The sequence below is a fragment of the Candoia aspera genome, chromosome 2 (genome assembly GCF_035149785.1).
Source record: "Candoia aspera isolate rCanAsp1 chromosome 2, rCanAsp1.hap2, whole genome shotgun sequence".
Taxonomy (NCBI): Eukaryota; Metazoa; Chordata; class Lepidosauria; order Squamata; family Boidae; genus Candoia; species Candoia aspera.
The window spans coordinates 234,981,804-234,999,263 of NC_086154.1; the positions used below are offsets into that span (position 1 = coordinate 234,981,804).

Genomic DNA, 17,460 nt, shown 5'->3' on the forward strand with positions numbered 1-17,460 from the left:
CTGCGAAACATGCGAGGCAGAAAGGGAGGACGCGGGGAACGAAACACGATTCCCCCCTACGAAAGACGACAAACACCCCCCCCCCACCTCCTTGCACCTCACTTTATTCTTCTACCAGTTCCCCGCCCCCTCGCGTCCCTGCTCGCTGCATCACTTCCGGGGCGGCCATCTTGGGGGACTGGCTATCCTATCGGGCTTCTCCGGATTTCGGGGGGTGGGGATTCCTGCCGGATCTACCTCTGCTGGTATCGGCAGGGACGGCGCTGCCTCTGGGGCGCTCGATTAAAGTCGGTGGCGGCCGCCATTCGCGCATCGTAGCGCCTGCCTGACCGTCGCTATGTCGGACTTTGACAGCAACCCTTTCGCGGACCCAGACCTTAACAACCCCTTCAAGGTAAGGAGGGAGGGAGACGCGGGCAAGAGGGACGAGCCGCTGTGTCTCGGCGGAGCAGCCGGCTGTGGCACGCGGAGTTGCGCGGGAGGGGGGCGGCCGAGGGGCTGGTTCGTTATTCCCTCTCAGGGCTTGCGGACATACCTGCAAACTCTCTCGGCGGCGGCGTCCTGCCCCGCCCCCTTCCACTCTTCTTTTACGGGCTGGAGGGAGCTCGGCGGCTTGATCTTTGGCCTCCCAAGGAAGCCCCGTTCGGGGACCTGCTACCCCCTTCCTTCCTTTGAGGAGGCAGCTCCTCTCTGGTTGAATTAGTGTATTCCCCCTCGAGGGGGTTTACAGGGGAGGGGTGGCCAGGTGGACGGACAGTCTGTAGGCTCGGATGCTACAGGCTCCAGTGGTTTGCATCTCCCAGAAGGGTGCTGCCCTCTGTTGTCAGGTTCCGGGCCTCGTTGGTAGTGTCGTCTTCCTCCCATCTCTCATCTGGGAAAAGTCAATTGTAGAATGAAAGAGTGAGCTGGCGACTGGTACTTTTTAAATGGCTTATAAATTACTTGGAGCCGGTGGATTTAGGTGTGGTGGCCAGATGTGCTGAGGGTATTGAATTCCTTAAAAAGCAAAGGCAGCTGAATTGATGGGGAAGGATAAAAAGATTATATTGAGGTAATCACTTTATAAGGTCAACTCGAGGATTATTGAATAGTTGAACATTTCATCATGCAAGATGGATCAAATTTGCAAGGAGGGGACATGTAGTTGATGTGCAAGCTATTACTAAGGTGATATTCAAGGACTGTAAAATAAGTACATATATGCATCTGTACTAACTTGCAGGCTTAAATGAAATAGGGTGCCTACTTCTGAACTTCTCATATAACAAAAATGGAATTAGGGTACTCTAGGGACTCTCCCAAAGATAACTGGGAAGCAGGAACAATGAAATAATAATTTTGGTCTCCCATTTCTATAAACATATAGTCTATGAGAAAGAAAGAAAGAAAGAAAGACTTCCAAATGAAATGGACATTATAGTGTCTGTTGTAGTTAAACGTAAGTGTAGAACACATATATGATGATGATGGAGGTTGACCTGATGGCAACTGGCTGGAAGAGGATTCTTGAAATTGTGGAAGATAGATTAATGTGAAGGTGATTCACTGTGAAAAACTTACATGGGGAATAAGGGTTTATTAAGAAAGAAGCCAAAAATAAAACTGCTAACACTATAATGCTTTCATAGAAATCTGTGGTGTGATCGCGCTTGAAATACCATGTACAATTCTGAGGCCATCCCTCAAAGAAAATATTGTAGAGCAGGTAAAGTGTAAGAAAGGGCAGTCAGAATAATCAAGAGACTGAAGCCACTTGAGGAGAAGTTTCACTTGGGTTTTTTTAGTTTGGAGAAAACAATATTCAAGCAAGTAACAGAGTAATGTATAAGATGATGTGTGGCTCTGGACAGCTAAAAGGAACTAGTACTTTACAATGTGTATTTAAACTGATTTTATTGCTGTGAATGTAATGATAGACCCTTTAGAATATTGGACAAATTGACTAAATCATGATCCTAAATATTACTTCTAGTTGGGGCTGGAGCAGGAGTCATCATCCAGAGTTTTGCAGTCCAGATCTGATAGCCCTCTTTTCAGTATCATAAGTAATCTACTGTACCTCTTAGTCTATTTCCTAGCAGGAATGTGCTGTTACTGTGATGTTCTTATTTGTGGACTTCCTTTAGACATAAAGATAGGCAGTGTGAGGAAAATGCTGGATTAGATTAACATTTAATTTAATCCAGCCTGGTTTCTCTTACGTTTTCTCTTACGTTTTCTCTTCCTTTTAAAATTGTCAAAAGGGCCTGAACAGGTGGTAGGATTAAAGCCTCCAAAGAAAAGACAATAATTTCTAGATGCCACTAATTAATACTTCATGAAGAGAATTTCTGATTAATAGCTGCTTTGCTATTTACAGTAGTTATTTAAAATGTAGTGCTTAAGATTGGAGGGAAAAAACTTAGAGTAACCTAGGGAACTTCAGAATAATAATGAGCAAATTGCTTTCATGGAATGTGTTAGTATTTCTAGTTTTAAGTTTATTAAATATGAACTTCAGAATACATTTTCCCAGTAATTTCTGCAAGTATATTTTCATATTTAGATAATTAGAACTGTATAATCTGTCTGAAACATAGTACATAGGTCTTGAATTTTTAAACTGTTTATACTTTCAGAATTCAGAACGGACAGCGGAGTTGTAAAGTTTTACTTTCATTTCATGGTGGGTGTGCCATGTATCGCCATCAACTTTAGTCAGAGTTATCCAAATTCAGCCTTATGGGTTTCTCTCCAGAAATGATTGAAGTTGTTTAAGACTTGTGAAAATTATTTATTGATTTTCTCCACTCAGATATTTAAGCTTAACTACCACTGTTGCTTGAGGGAAGAGAGCAACTATTAAACCAGTTTTGAGTTTCTGATGGGCTAGATCTTAAATACCTGAAGTATGGTCTCACCCAGTGTAAGAATGCATGTATCATACCCAGTTCTTGTTTTGAGAATGGCCACAGTGTATAGATGATTATCACTATCTCTACATACTATATTTCATTTCTCTCTGACCTCTCACTATCCAATTTCTTCTCCTCCCTCATAGATGTATGCACTTCTCTCGGTGCATCTAATGAAGTGACATGTAATTCCCAAAGCCTTATTTTGTAATCAGTGTTTAGTCTTTAAGGTGCCATCTCCTTTTCCAAAAGGTCATAATATCTTGATAGTTTTTGAGCTTTCAGAGGTTAGAACTTACTTGGTTACATAAGTATCTGCCCTCTAGTGAATTTGCTTGGAAACCTGCAGTAGCAACATTAGGATCAATGTAAGATGTTCAATGGGAATTTTAAATGCACTTGCCCAAGATAGAATTTTCAGATTATATAATGAGCCCAAATTCTTAAGTAGACTGAGATTCTTTCCTTCCTAATTTGTCAGCTTTAGTCCGTATGTCACCCTCTCTCTATTTTCTCTTTCCCTTCCTCTCTTGGAGAGAGAGTGGTTCCAGAAGCATTTTCCTCTCCCACCCGAGTGTAGGAAATTGGAAGGTATTGTGCCTCTCCCTCTGTTACCATCTGTTTGTTGGCAAGAATGGACAAGAGGACTCTCTTAACTCTGCCCCTCCCTCCTCCTGCTTGGGGATTGGAGGGGAGGAGATTTCCATTTCTTCGGTGGAAATTGGAGCCATTTCCAGAGTTGCTTCCCTTTGCCCTTCCTAACACCTGAAGCAAATAGGAGAAGAATTTCCATCTCCTCCATTTTTTTATTTGCAACTTTTCTCAATACTTTCTCCCTTCCTGGATATCTCTTCCAGTGAATCAGATATTCCATTGTGCCTCTTCTGAGATAGAAGTGGCACATGTGTTTCACCTAAATTCTTCTCTCCCACTGCCCAGGATTGGCGATGAGATCGAAGTATGCAAGGGGAGTGCACAGCGACTGGGGTGGGGAATAATGGAGAACTTCAGTGTGGATGGAGGTTGTGTTGGGATTTAATTATGAAAGTATCCTGAAATGCTCCATTAAACTTGGCATCCAGCTTCTTAGCTGAGGGGAGGAAAGAAATCAGGTAGAATCAAATCAAATTTGAAAGCTAGATGTGATGGGAAGGCCTTCAAGGTGATGGCAACAGAGGACTTGTAGGAGGCTTTGATCTAGCTGTTCTTTGAGGAGATACTGAGCAACTTGCAATTCTGGAAAAAATTGGAGGCCTCTCAAATAGGGGAGAATTGGGACACATTTGACAGCAGGCATGGAAGTGATTTGAAACAGTGACATATGAATAGAGGCATTTTGAAAGCAAATTTAGCTATAGGTAAAATATCAATTGTCTTGCTGGTAGTTTATATAGGAATGAAGATAATACTCTAAGGTAGCATATGTCCTCTTGGTTTCTCCATCCAACTGCAGAAGATGGATGAAGGATAGGTGGAGCTTAACATCCAATAATTGAAATAGAGCCTTCCAGAATTGCATTGTGAATTGTATGCCTGTGCAAAATATAAGATGATTGGGCAGGCTGTGGTTCTAGAAAACCTGCTGAACAAATAGATGAGCTGTCTCAGAGGCAGCAAGGAGCCCACAGTGGAATAAGGTGAGACACCTAAAAATAATGGCAGGTACTATCAGAATAGTATCCAGGCTCTTGATACATGGTAGGTCAGCAATAAATGTTTGAGGAAACTGTATCCTGTTGGCTGTGTACAGAGGTGAAGGAATGAATATGTTACTCTAGCTGGTTTGTCAGTGAAAGGTTTGGCATGGCAACGAGTGTGGTAAGAAGAAACCTAAGCCTTGATATTCTGTCCCATACAGTGCAACAAAAAGTCACAGAGAAGGATATGGGTCATTTGAAATTCTTCAGAATGTCTGTCTGGCTGTCTTGCTGTCATGGCAGAGTTGTAAAACCTCTTCCTTCAAGGAAGGAAAATTTTATAGTAGGCGTTATGACACAGTTCTTCCTGTTCCTAAAGAAAAAGGAAGAAGACAAGGAGCCTGGACATAATGGGTCCTGTTAATGCAGAATATGGATTCAGTCAGGTAGGGAAGGAATCTCTGTTCCAGCCCTGAGTCTCACAGAATGGTTAACACATTGGGGAGGGGGCAAAATTTTCTGGGTGCAGGCCAGAGGATGGAAGAGGATCATAAGGCACAAAATATTCTAGCTTCATGGAGGATTAAAGTATCCATGTAGGATATACAACATTAAAACAACAAATTGTGCCACCCAGCATGGCACTCTGTGGGTATATGAAGAGTTTGTAAGTGATCCAAATTCCTGTAGTTAGATCAACTTCGTTAAGTGTTGGGCTCATTTGGGGAGATAACACCAAATGCTGAAAAACTCTTTTATGGTTAAGAGTTCCCTGTTAAAAATATATAGAAGTATTGGTACCTTCCATTCTCTCCCCCCACAAAGTATGTTATGTAAGGGCCATACAAATAATGCTTAATTTCTGTTGATAGCTGCTTCAACATTTTGTTTAATTATTGTGAAATATTTGCACTATGGAATGTAGTATTGTTTGTTGTTTATTCGTTTAGTCGCTTCCGACTCTTCGTGATTTCATGGACCAGCCCACGCCAGAGCTTCCTGTCAGTCATCAACACCCCCAGCTCCCCCAGGGACGAGTCAGTCACCTCTAGAATATCATCCATCCATCTTGCCCTTGGTCGGCCCCTCTTCCTTTTGCCTTCCACTCTCCCTAGCATCAGCACCTTCTCCAGGGTATCCTGTCTTCTCATTATGTGGCCAAAGTATTTCAGTTTTGCCTTTAATATTGTTCCCTCCAGTGAGCAGTCTGGCTTTATTTCCTGGAGTATGGACTGGTTTGATCTTCTTGCAGTCCAAGGCACTCTAAGAATTTTCCTCCAACACCACAGTTCAAAAGCATCTATCTTCCTTCTCTCAGCCTTCCTTATGGTCCAGCTCTCGCAGCCATATGTTACTACAGGGAACACCATTGCTTGAACTATGCGGACCTTTGTTGTCAGTGTGATGTCTCTGCTCTTAACTATTTTATCAAGATTTGTCATTGGTCTTCTCCCAAGGATTAAGCGTCTTCTGATTTCCTGACTGCAGTCAGCATCTGCAGTAATCTTCGCAACTAGAAATACAAGGTCTTTCACTGCTTCTACATTTTCTCCCTCTATTTGCGAGTTATCAATCAAGCTGGTTGCCATAAACTTGGTTTTTTTGAGGTTTAGCTGCAAGCCAGCTTTTGCACTTTCTTCTTTCACCTTCATCATAAGGCTCCTCAGTTCCTCTTCGCTTTCAGCCATCAAAGTGGTATCATCTGCATATCTGAGATTGTTAATGTTTCTTCCAGCGATTTTAACTCCAGCCTTGGATTCCTCAAGGCCAGCTTGTCGCATGATGTGTTCTGCGTACAAGTTGAATAGGTAGGGTGAGAGTATACAGCCCTGCCATACTCCTTTCCCAATCTTAAACCAGTCCGTTGTTCCGTGGTCTGTTCTTACCTTTGCTACTTGGTCGTTATACAGATTCTTCAGGAGGCAGACAAGATGACTTGGTATCCTCATACCACTAAGAACTTGCCACAATTTGTTATGGTCCACACAGTCAAAGGCTTTAGAATAGTCAATAAAACAGAAATAGATGTTTTTCTGAAACTCCCTGGCTTTTTCCATTATCCAGCGGATATTGACAATTTGGTTCCGAGTTCCTCTGCCTTTTCTAAACCCAGCTTGTACATCTGGCAATTCTCGCTCCATGAATTGCTGAAGTCTACCTTGCAGAATCTTGAGCATTACCTTACTGGCATGTGAAATGAGTGCCACTGTTCGATAGTTTGAACATTCTTTAGTGTTTCCCTTTTTTGGTATGGGGATATAAGTTGATTTTTTCCAATCTGATGGCCATTCTTGTGTTTTCCAAATTTGCTGGCATATAGCATGCATTACCTTGACAGCACCATCTTGCAAGATTTTGAACAGTTCAGCTGGGATGCCGTCGTCTCCTGCTGCCTTGTTATTAGCAATGCCTCTTAAGGCCCATTCAACCTCACTCTTCAGGATGTCTGGCTCTAGCTCACTGACCACACCATCAAAGCTATCCCCGATATTGTTATCCTTCCTATACAGGTCTTCTGTATATTCTTGCCACCTTTTCTTGATCTCTTCTTCTTCTGTTAGGTCCTTGCCATCTTTGTTTTTGACCATACCCATTTTGGCCTGGAATTTACCTCCGATGTTTCTAATTTTCTGGAAGAGGTCTCTTGTCCTTCCTACTCTATTGTCTTCTTCCACTTCCGCACATTGCTTGTTTAAAAATAATTCCTTATCTCTTCTGGCTAACCTCTGGAATTTTGCATTTAATTGGGCATATCTCCCCCTATCGCTGTTGCCTTTTGCTTTCCTTCTTTCTTGGGCTACTTCTAGTGTCTCAGCAGACAGCCACTTTGCCTTCTTGGTTTTCTCTTTCTTTGGGATGTATTTTGTTGCCGCCTCCTGAACAATGTTGCAAACTTCTGTCCATAGTTCTTCCGGGACCCTATCTACTAAGTCCAGTCCCTTAAATCTATTCTTCACCTCCGCTGCATATTCCTTAGGAATATTAGTGAGCTCATATCTAGCTGATCTGTGGGTCTTCCCTAATCTCTTTAGTCTGATCCTAAATTGTGGAAGAGGAAGTTCATGATCTGAACTATAGTCAGCTCCAGGTCTTGTTTTTACCGACTGTACAGATGTCCGCCACCTTTGGCTGCAAAGGATGTAGTCCATCTGATTTTGGTGTTGTCCATCTGGTGAAGTCCATGTATAAAGCCGTCTCTTAGGTTGTTGGAAGAGAGTGTTTGTTATGCAGAGTGAGTCATCTTGGCAAAATTCTATCAGCCTATGTCCTGCTTCGTTTTGTTCTCCCAGGCCATGCTTACCTGTAATTCCAGGTGTCATTTGACTGCCCACCTTAGCATTCCAGTCTCCTGTGATGAAAATAACGTCTCTTTTAGGTGTGTTGTCCAGTAGGTGCTGCAGATCCTCATAGAACTGCTCTACTTCAGCTTCTTCAGCATCTGTGGTTGGGGCGTATATTTGGATCACTGCGATGTTAGATGGCTTGCCCTGAATTCGAATTGAGATCATTCTATTGTTTTTTGGATTGTATCCAAGCACTGCTTTAGCCACTTTACTATAAGTTATGAAGGCCACTCCATTTCTTCTGTGGTCCTCTTGTCCACAGTAGTAGATCTGGTGGTCATTTGATGTGAAGTGGCCCATTCCAGTCCATTTCAGTTCACTGATGCCCAAAATGTCTATCTTTAATCTTGACATCTCACCAATAACCACATCCAATTTGCCCTGGCTCATCGATCTTACATTCCAGGTTCCAATGGCGTGTTGATCCTTAGAACATTGGATTTGCCGTTCACCACCAGCACCGTCGGCCGCTAGCCGTCCTTTTGGCTTTGAGCTAGCTGCATCATCACATCTGGGGCTAGTTGAACTCATCCTCTGTTCCTCCCCAGTAGCATTTTGACCATCTTCTGACCTGGGAGTCTCATCTTCCGATGGTATACCGACATATCTCTGGTTGTACTGATCCATTTAGTTTTCACGGCAAGAATACTGGGGTGGTTTGCCATTACCTTCCCTAGGGATCTCATTTAGTCTGACCTCTCTGTCATGACCTTCCCGTCTTGGGTGGCCCGTCACGGTTTAGCTCATGGCATCATTGAGGTGCTCAAGCTCCAGCACCATGGCAAGGTAACGATCCTTTGCTGAAGGGAATGTAGTATATTCCATTGCAATTCTTCTGTGGAAGCTGATAAAAAGCATGTCATGCTCTCAAATCAAACGTTCTCAGAACACTTGATTGGACTCGCATGCATGTTTCATTCAATATGTGTCTTCTCCTTGCAAGTTGTAAAGAAGGGAGGGGGGAACATCTTGGAGTGTGAATCATTTTGTTTGGACTATCGTTGAACTCCCAAGGTGTTAGGACACAAGGTAATCTACAAAGACGTTGGAGGCAGCTGCACATGCTTTCATTAACTGGCATGAGAGGGAGGGGGCATACCTGAGAGGGGAGTGGGGGGAGGAGTTTGAAGTCACTGACAATGTTTAAGGGGGGGAAAGTGCGGGCTTTTCCATTTGCAATTTTTTCTTCTGTACTGAATGCTACCACCATTAAAGAGAATTCTAAGTAATTACTTATGAGTGAGATTTAATGGGAAGTTGAGTATTCCAGTCATCACAGCACCTCATTTTCAAAGCATTTGCCATTTCAAATCTTCCTTTGGTTCCCCTAAACCTGTATCCTGAGCTTCTTGAGGGCTATAGGGAGGCCACCTATCATCACAGAAATGATGCAACTTATCTTCTGTATTATGACACATAATTTTGTCATTTGTGTGATGATATCATCACACATTTGTAATTTTGGTATCTTTGTGCCTTATTATGGATGTGTATACTAAGACGTGATATTCATGTTTTTCTTTCAATATGCATTCTCAAAAATGGTAGCAGATATAATTCATCTGATTGGTTTGTAACAGAGTTCCAGGTCCTACAAACATTTTGGAATATACTTCAGGGCAATTCATATTCCTATGAGTTTACTGTAGCTACAACAGCTATAGTATTTGTTGGATCTTGAACCAAACTGTGTTCACCCATTAAACCAGTACTGCTACTAGATAGCATTTTTTGATTGTTTGCATTATAGGTATATTAATTGGCAGTATAGTTCACATCTGGTACCAATCTTTAATATTACTTCCAACTTTGATTTCCCTGGGTAGTGCTATTTTTGTTTTGATGTTTGTGCTGAAATTGCAATTTCAATGGTCGTGGTAGCTAATTAAAAAAAAGTTATTCACTTAGTGGTATTTTCATTTTAAAACCTTCTGCTCTGAGTTAATTTACTGGTAAATGGCTGCAAATGAAAATGTATTGTGTCTTAGGCATTTCAGATTTGTAAACGACTACTTGCCTGGGATGAGTTAACATTGCATGCAGCTGACCAAAAAAGAAACATTTTGTGCTTTTGGCTATTCTGAACTTAAAATTACTTTTTTCTGCTTTGTATCCTAAAAGAGATATAGGAAGAGGTACTGTGCTTAATCTGAATATTGATCCCCTGTTCTGAATGTTAGTTATGCTCTCAGCTTGCCTGCATAGGCAATAGAGGATAATTACATGCTGTTTCTAGAATATGAATAGATACTTTTTTGAAAATTGTCTTTGTCTCATTGATTGTACCCAGTGAGAAAGGTGATGCCAGTCAGATGCAGTGAACATGGTTGTTGCTTTACTTTGTTTCTCTATTAGAGAACATGAGAAGCATTTGTAACTTGAATAGCAGTACTTTATTAGCTTGAAGTAGCTCTTGTCTTTACTTCCCCCTTCTATGATTTTCTCCTTGATTTACTTTTTACAGAAAATTGTCTTTTTCCATTACTTGCAAACCAAGTTTCCACAGATCTAGATGGACCTATGGATCAGAATTGGGAACTGTGGCTTAATTTGCTTATAACCCTGAAAGAAATAGCCACAGTCTATTGTGTTCTGCTGGGTCAGATGTGGAGAGATGGAGTATCTAACCTAAGGTCACTATGTAACACCTAGCAGTGATTTGTGAGTGGAAGAAAGACAAGATGTTTTCCCACTGTGTTTGCCCCCTGTTCAAAACCATTTGAACTTGCTTGTGCATTTTCTTCTGTCTCTGTTTTCAGGAAAAGGGGAGAAGGAGAGATTATTCAGTTGCACTACTATATTAAGGCAAATGGAGCAAGGCAATCGGACCTGCACAGTGTGTTAATAGGAAGAAGAACAGGAACATGAAAATATAGAAATTTTAAATGTTAAACTGATAAAGTGCCAATCAAAATATACTGTTATTAAAATTTAAAATCTAATTAATTATTTTCTTTAAAAAAATAGCTTTTTAGCTCTTAATTTTAGAGAGAGAAAAATAACAATTGCCACTTTGACTGTTACGGTTGTTCTGTTGTCAGGGCTTTTATATTTTGTTGTTATGTTCTTAACTGTTTTAATTGTATATTTAATATGTTGTAAGCCACCCAGAGTCTTTTGGAGGGAACCATGATAATAAATCTGATAAATGATAAACTGGTACTTAACTTTTTGTACTGCTAACAGCAAAGGTTGTTGTTGTTAGCCCAAATCATTCCACTGCAGGAGGAAGGACTCTTAATTGAAGATTATGGACTACAAACTACCATGCTGGTTTGGTGTAGGTTGGTAGATAGATGTTTTTTGTCTTCCCAGTCTAGGGGATTGAGACTGACTGAGCAGTACACAGAAATAAAACTGGTGCTTTCTCCCATTGTCGTATTATCAACTGGATATACAACTCATGCATCTCATATATTTTTAATTATGGTGGGATATTTCTGTTGAATAAAATTGGGACCTGTTTCTTATATTATTTGCAGATACTACCTTTTTTTGTATGTTAGTTTCAGAATGGTAATTCACAATTGGTTTGGTTCAGTGTTGAAATGCATCTTCAGCATTCTGGCTGTAGTCCAGTAACCAAGCCATCTTAAGAGAATCTTTTGTTTTTGTTCTCTAAAAATAACACCGAAGACTACAATACTTTAACTGTGACTGTAATCAATGTCAAAACCTTTCCTGTTAAGGCTGTTCATTAAGTTCTTAGAATATACAGTCAAACATATCTAGGAACCATTTCATGGAAGCTGTAATAGAGAATGCTAGCTAGCTAATCTTTGGAATGAGATTGTATAGATCACTTCTGTACATTTTTTTGCATGTAGTTTCCTTACAAATCACAAAGTACTAAATCAGTAGGCATGTTAACACAGCCTCCAATTGTGGATTAGGTTAATTATGAGTGATGTTGGGGTAAGCAGCATGTTTCTGCTGTTTGTCTGGTCCCCTCACCCATGTCAGTATCTTTGTACCCTAGCCTGTCCAATATTTCTGTATAACATTTATGATATTCCTGTATAAGGACCTAACCCAAATGGGCTGATCTATAAAGCTAAATAGGATTTGCTCTAGCTATTATTTGGATGGGAGACCACTCAGGAAATAGGACTACAAGGAGTCATAAAAATAATTTGGAAGAAGGCATGACAAACTACTTCTGTACCATGCCAAGAAACTGCACGAATGTGTCCCCTGGATCTACAGCACAACCTGAAGGCAGCTTTCCTTACCAAAGCACATAACTTGGTCATGCAGAGAAACTGCAGTCAGTCCAAGAGAACATTGTAAAATTAGTTTGTGGGAAAACAGAAATGAAATATTGCCTGGAATATGGACTGGGGTGCATTGTGTGCTGTTGAAGAGAACTGGATGTCATAATTCTAGGTTATGCTAATGTAGATGAGCCTTGTGCATGTACATGTAGTGGACATAGTGCTATTTTATCTTCAAATAAATACTTCCTGAGGAGGGGGCTGCATGTATGTATTACCATCTAGAGAACAGTGGCAGGCAGATAATAGTACACCAACACAGAATTCCAGCAGAGAGGGAAACTAAATTTAATTTCAGTCTGTGGGCTAAAAGTGAGGAGAATTGAACTCAGAACTCCTTTTGTGTGCTAGCTCTAAGAGTAATTTATCCTGGCCCCATTCTCTAGTGAAAGTTGGCTTTGGAAGAGATGCTTTACTTCCTTCTTTTTATTTGTGATTTCTCCCATGTTATATTGCAGAATTCTAACATCACTGACTCTGCTGTCTTGGAATTTGACAGGTAATGGATGATAGTTCAATTCTGTATTATCTCCTGTATTTCGTACTTGGAACAAAGCAGTGATGGTTATTTTGTCAAACAAGACCCTGGCATATTTTGATAGGATAAAAGTGCTTATTCATAGCTTCCAAGATATGATTGACTATGAATTTTATATTTCGGTTTCTTAGTGAAGTACTCAGCTGAAAATTGAGAATTCAGTTACATATGCAGGAAGAGCAGGATTTCTCATAAATCATCTGTGCCATAGATGGGTCTATTTCATAGAAGTTAAACTAGGTTTAAAAGGTGCTCTGGATGAAATGCATTGGTTTACAATATAGGGAAAGTAAGAATACAAATGCATTTCTCTGTTCTATACCAAATCAAGTCAGATCTAAAACTGGAAACACTGCAGAGCTGTGTAGCCTTTATTCTGTTATGTTTTTTATTTAAAGAATAATAGAAAATATAGTTTCTAGTATATTTTTTTCCTAAGCAGTACAATGATATTGGCTTAATCAGTTGTATATATGCTTGCATCAAAAATTAATTTAAGTCTACAAAGAATCCTAAAGAGTTTTTAGAGAAATACTATGTTTGTGGTTAGAAAAAATAGTATTTTGTCTTTACATTGCCATGTTTGCTTGGACATAATTTTGTGGATTGTTATCCATGTTATCATGGGATGTCTCCTGAGATGATTTATGCACATTCAGACACCAATTCATGGGTGTAACAGTGAAATCAAAGGAAATGAATTACAAGAAAAATGAGTATATAATGATAATTTAACATGATGCATGTAAAATCAGTGATCATTCATAAGGTAATGTTGATCACAATCTGATGTTGATAATATAATATTTGTACTGAAGTGTGAAACAAGGCACAAGTGAGAGAACTGAACTTTGATTAAGTTAATTCATCTGTTCCACACTGCATTCTGTCATTACTTCCATTGTTGGAGAATAATTATCTTGAACAATATGTATTTTCAAGGTGTTGGAGCCTGGGAGGACATGATTCTGGGCAAGCATAAAGGGAATTGGATATCAATATATTTAACTAGAAACAACTTTCTGTTTAGATGAATTGTCCTGCTTACTGTAAAGATGTTTCAGCCTTTTGGAAAAAATAGGGGTAGCAGGGTCATTTCTTACTAGTATAGTTTAACATAGAGAATTCGATTTTGCAATGAGTTCTAGAAGGAATTAATCTACTTTAAATGGCTATCACAACCCTCAGTAGACTGTGATTTCAAATTACATTGTTTACTTTGGTTCATACACTGGGACCTGTACTAGTTTATACATATTTTGTATAACTTTTCTCTTTGTTTCTTCTCTGTCTTTAGGATCCTTCCGTTACACAAGTGACAAGAAATGTTCCACCAGGATTAGATGAGTACAACCCTTTCTCAGATTCCAGAACAGTAAGCAGTTTTATCTTTCTTTCAGTGGACATTTTTAATCTGCAAATATTTTATGTGCTACTTTGAATTCATTATATTTTTGCAGATCAAAACTCTATTTGTATTTTAATGAATAATGTTTGAAGCAGGCTATTTTAGAACCAAAGTGAAAAAAATTGCACGTTACCACCCTCCTGAAGAAAAACCTTCCCCTCACCCCAAAAGAACAACGTATAAACGTGAATAGGATCAGTGAACGATGAGGGTAAAACAAAACATCATTTTGCCAATGAAATAAGTCCTTGTCATCTTGGCTTTTCTGGATGTTTCTCGTGGAATTGCTTCACCAGCTGGGGCACACACATGTGCCTACTGTCCACCCACTCGCTGTGCATTTTTGGGAAATGTTGTAGGCACAGAATGACTAACCCATATTTGCCATATGAAAATGGGATTGCTGAAAGGAGAAATGGGGTGTTACAGGTTATGAAGGACGCATTATTACAAGATTCTGGAATGCCCAAGCATTTTTGGGGCGAGGCCATAATGGCAGCCAATTACATCATAAACAGGTTATGGAGCTCTGTAATAAATAATTACATTTATTCCATACTACCTACTATATGGCAAGAAGCCAGTATTATCTCATTTGAGAGTGTTTGGCTGTGAAGCATGGGTGAGCATCCTGAAAAGCCAAAGAAGGAAGGGACAGCCTAAAGCCATGAGAGCTGTTTCTAAGCCTATACAAGACAATTGGCAGGCACTAAAACATGTATTTTGCTACTTAAAGGGGACCACAGAGGCAGGGTTTAAATTGACTGCAAAAGGGGCATGGAATAAAGTAGAGTGTTATGTGGATAGCGATTGGGCCGGCGATGTCACAGATAGGAAATCCACAGTTGGAATAGTGGTAACATATGCCGGATCAGTGATACACTGGAAAGTGAGAAAACAGGGAGCAGTGGCAGTGTCCACAGCGGAAGCTGAATACGCTGCGTTGTCTGATGTTTGTAATGATTTAATATGGTATACACAATTGTTCAGGGATCTAGATATACCCACTGACATGCCTATCACAGTCCATGAGGATTCCCAAACGTGTATAGCCATGGCTACAAACAACAGGGTACACACAAGGTATAAACATATAGATATTATGTACTGTAACATACGGCAAGCAGTGAAAAAGGGCTTGATAAAATTTAAGATATTGTGTATCAAAACAAAATGTAGTGGACGTTATGACAAAGCCCTTAACCAGGCAAAAGCACTGGGACATGCTTATACGTTTGGGTCTGATATTATGTATGCACACAGAACAAAAATAAGGAGGGGTGTCAGGGTATACTCCATATACTATATTTCTGTCTGTGTGCATGGAGCACAGCTGGGCTGCTTGTCATATCAGCTCAGCGCCTACACCTGTAGGGTGTGGCATGACACAGCACAATGTATGTATAAAGAACAGTGCACCATGGGTACTGGTTGCTGGGGTGTTGGAGTGCTGAGGTGTTGGAGTAGTGGTTGTAAGGTCTGTAGATTGATTGTAATATATTGCACAGTAAAGTCTGTATAGTGTTTTCCTACGACAGACTGGACTGCTTATTTGTTCATGCATCGTTCACGGAACGCCACAGCGCATTGTATGTGCAAACCCCGACAAATGTTTCCACTGTATCAGCTACTACACCCCCCCCTCGATTTCGCCGGGCTTGAACTTCAAAATGCTGCTCCCCTTCGATCATTGTGGGGGCTGGCAGAGTCACCTCCGGATGCCAGCGCTCTGCATTTCAAACAGGCTTTTAGAGGCTGCAGTGGAAAACGGTGGATTTTCCTCAAGTTCTTTGGTAATTCCAACTGTAGTTACATCACTGATTACTTTAGAAATTGGGAACAAAAATTTTTTATTCTCCTGCAACCACTCATCTTTCTGCAACACCAATTGTAAGTCATCTAGGAAGCTTTTCTCTACCTTTGAAGCTGCAACAGTTTTCTGGCTTCAGGTTACCACTGCCATCCTGAATTGTGAAGGGGAAAAAATTGAATCCACCACCTCCTCCCTCTGACTGTTGTGCTGAGGCAACCGAGATAAAGTGTCAGCTAAAAAACTCTTTCCCCCCAGCAAGTATTTCGAAGTGAAATTAAATCTTCTGAAAAATTGTGTCCATCTAACTTGCTTGGGGTTTAGTTTTCTTGGGGTTTTTAAGGCTTCCAGATTTTTGTGATCATTCCAGACTTCAAACGGGTGAGAAGCCCTTCCAACAGATGTCACCAGGTCACCAGCGCCCATTTTACCACAAAGGCCTCCTTTTCCCAAACGTGCCAGCGCCACTCTTTACTGAATTTACGGGAAATGTAGGCGCATGTCCATAACTTTTCTTCTTTATCTCTCTCCAATAAAATGGCACTCACAGCTATGTCAGAAATGTTGGCTTGGACAATTAAAGGTTCCGCGGGATCAGGATGTTTTAACACCAGCTCCGAAGTAAAAAGCACTTTTAGCCGATCAAAAGCCTCTTGACACTCCACTGTCCATTTCAGCACCATTCCTGGTCTCTTCACTACCTTGGGGTCTCCCTTCCCTTTTGTCTTAAGCAAATCAGTAAGGGCCAAAGCTACTTGTGCAAAGTTAGGAATGAATTGTTGATAAAATTTTGCAAATCCTAGGAAACTCTGCAGCTGCCTCTTAGTCTTTGGAGGTTCCCAACCTACGACATCCTGGACCTTTGCTGGGTCCACTTCAATCCCTTTACTGGAGACTTGATATCCTAGGTAGTCTAACTGTTCTTTGTGAAACTCACATTTAGAGAGCTTTGCATACAATTGATTCTTCAACCGACTTTTTAATACCTCCCTCACCAGCACCACATGTTCTTCCATTGTCTCTGTATAGATTAATATATCATTTAAATAGACTAAGACTCCTCAGTATAAGAAATCATGCAGAACTTCATTTATCAGGTACATAAACACCGCTGGCGTCCCCTGCAGGCGAAAGGCACGACTTAGTACTCAAACAAGCCCAATTGGCAATTAAAAGCAGTTTTCTGCTCATCCCCTTCCCGAATTCAAACTCAGATGTACGCTTCCCTCAAGTCCAGCTTAGTAAAAATCTTTCTCTTTGAAAGATGCGCCAACATGTCTTTCATTAAAGGAAGGGGATACTTATTGGAGGTACATACAGCATTCAAACCTCGATAATCAGTGCATAGTCTCAGTGACCCATCTTTCTTGGTTCTAGATAGGACGGGAGTAGCCATGGACGATGAAGCGGTCCGGATAAGTCCCTGTTCCAAATTCTTGTCTATGAACTCCCATAGTACCTCAAGTTCCCTCTAAGACATGGAATGCAGCGTTGCTTTGGGTAACTCCATCCCCGGGATCAACTCTATAGCACAGTCCAACTTTCTGTGGGGTGG

At 40.7% G+C, this 17,460-nt stretch overlaps 1 protein-coding gene across 1 annotated transcript in view; it reads left to right on the top strand.

Annotated features, from left to right (window-relative positions):
* The first annotated feature begins 236 nt into the window (after positions 1-236).
* The window catches only part of SCAMP1 (secretory carrier membrane protein 1), a 49,621-nt gene continuing 32,397 nt past the window's right edge, over positions 237-17,460 (top strand). Inside the window, exons 1-2 of the mRNA XM_063295556.1 lie at positions 237-394; positions 13,985-14,062. Of these exons, the coding sequence (XP_063151626.1) occupies positions 338-394; positions 13,985-14,062 (135 nt within the window). The 5' untranslated portion in view covers positions 237-337. The remainder of the gene's footprint in view (positions 395-13,984; positions 14,063-17,460) is intronic.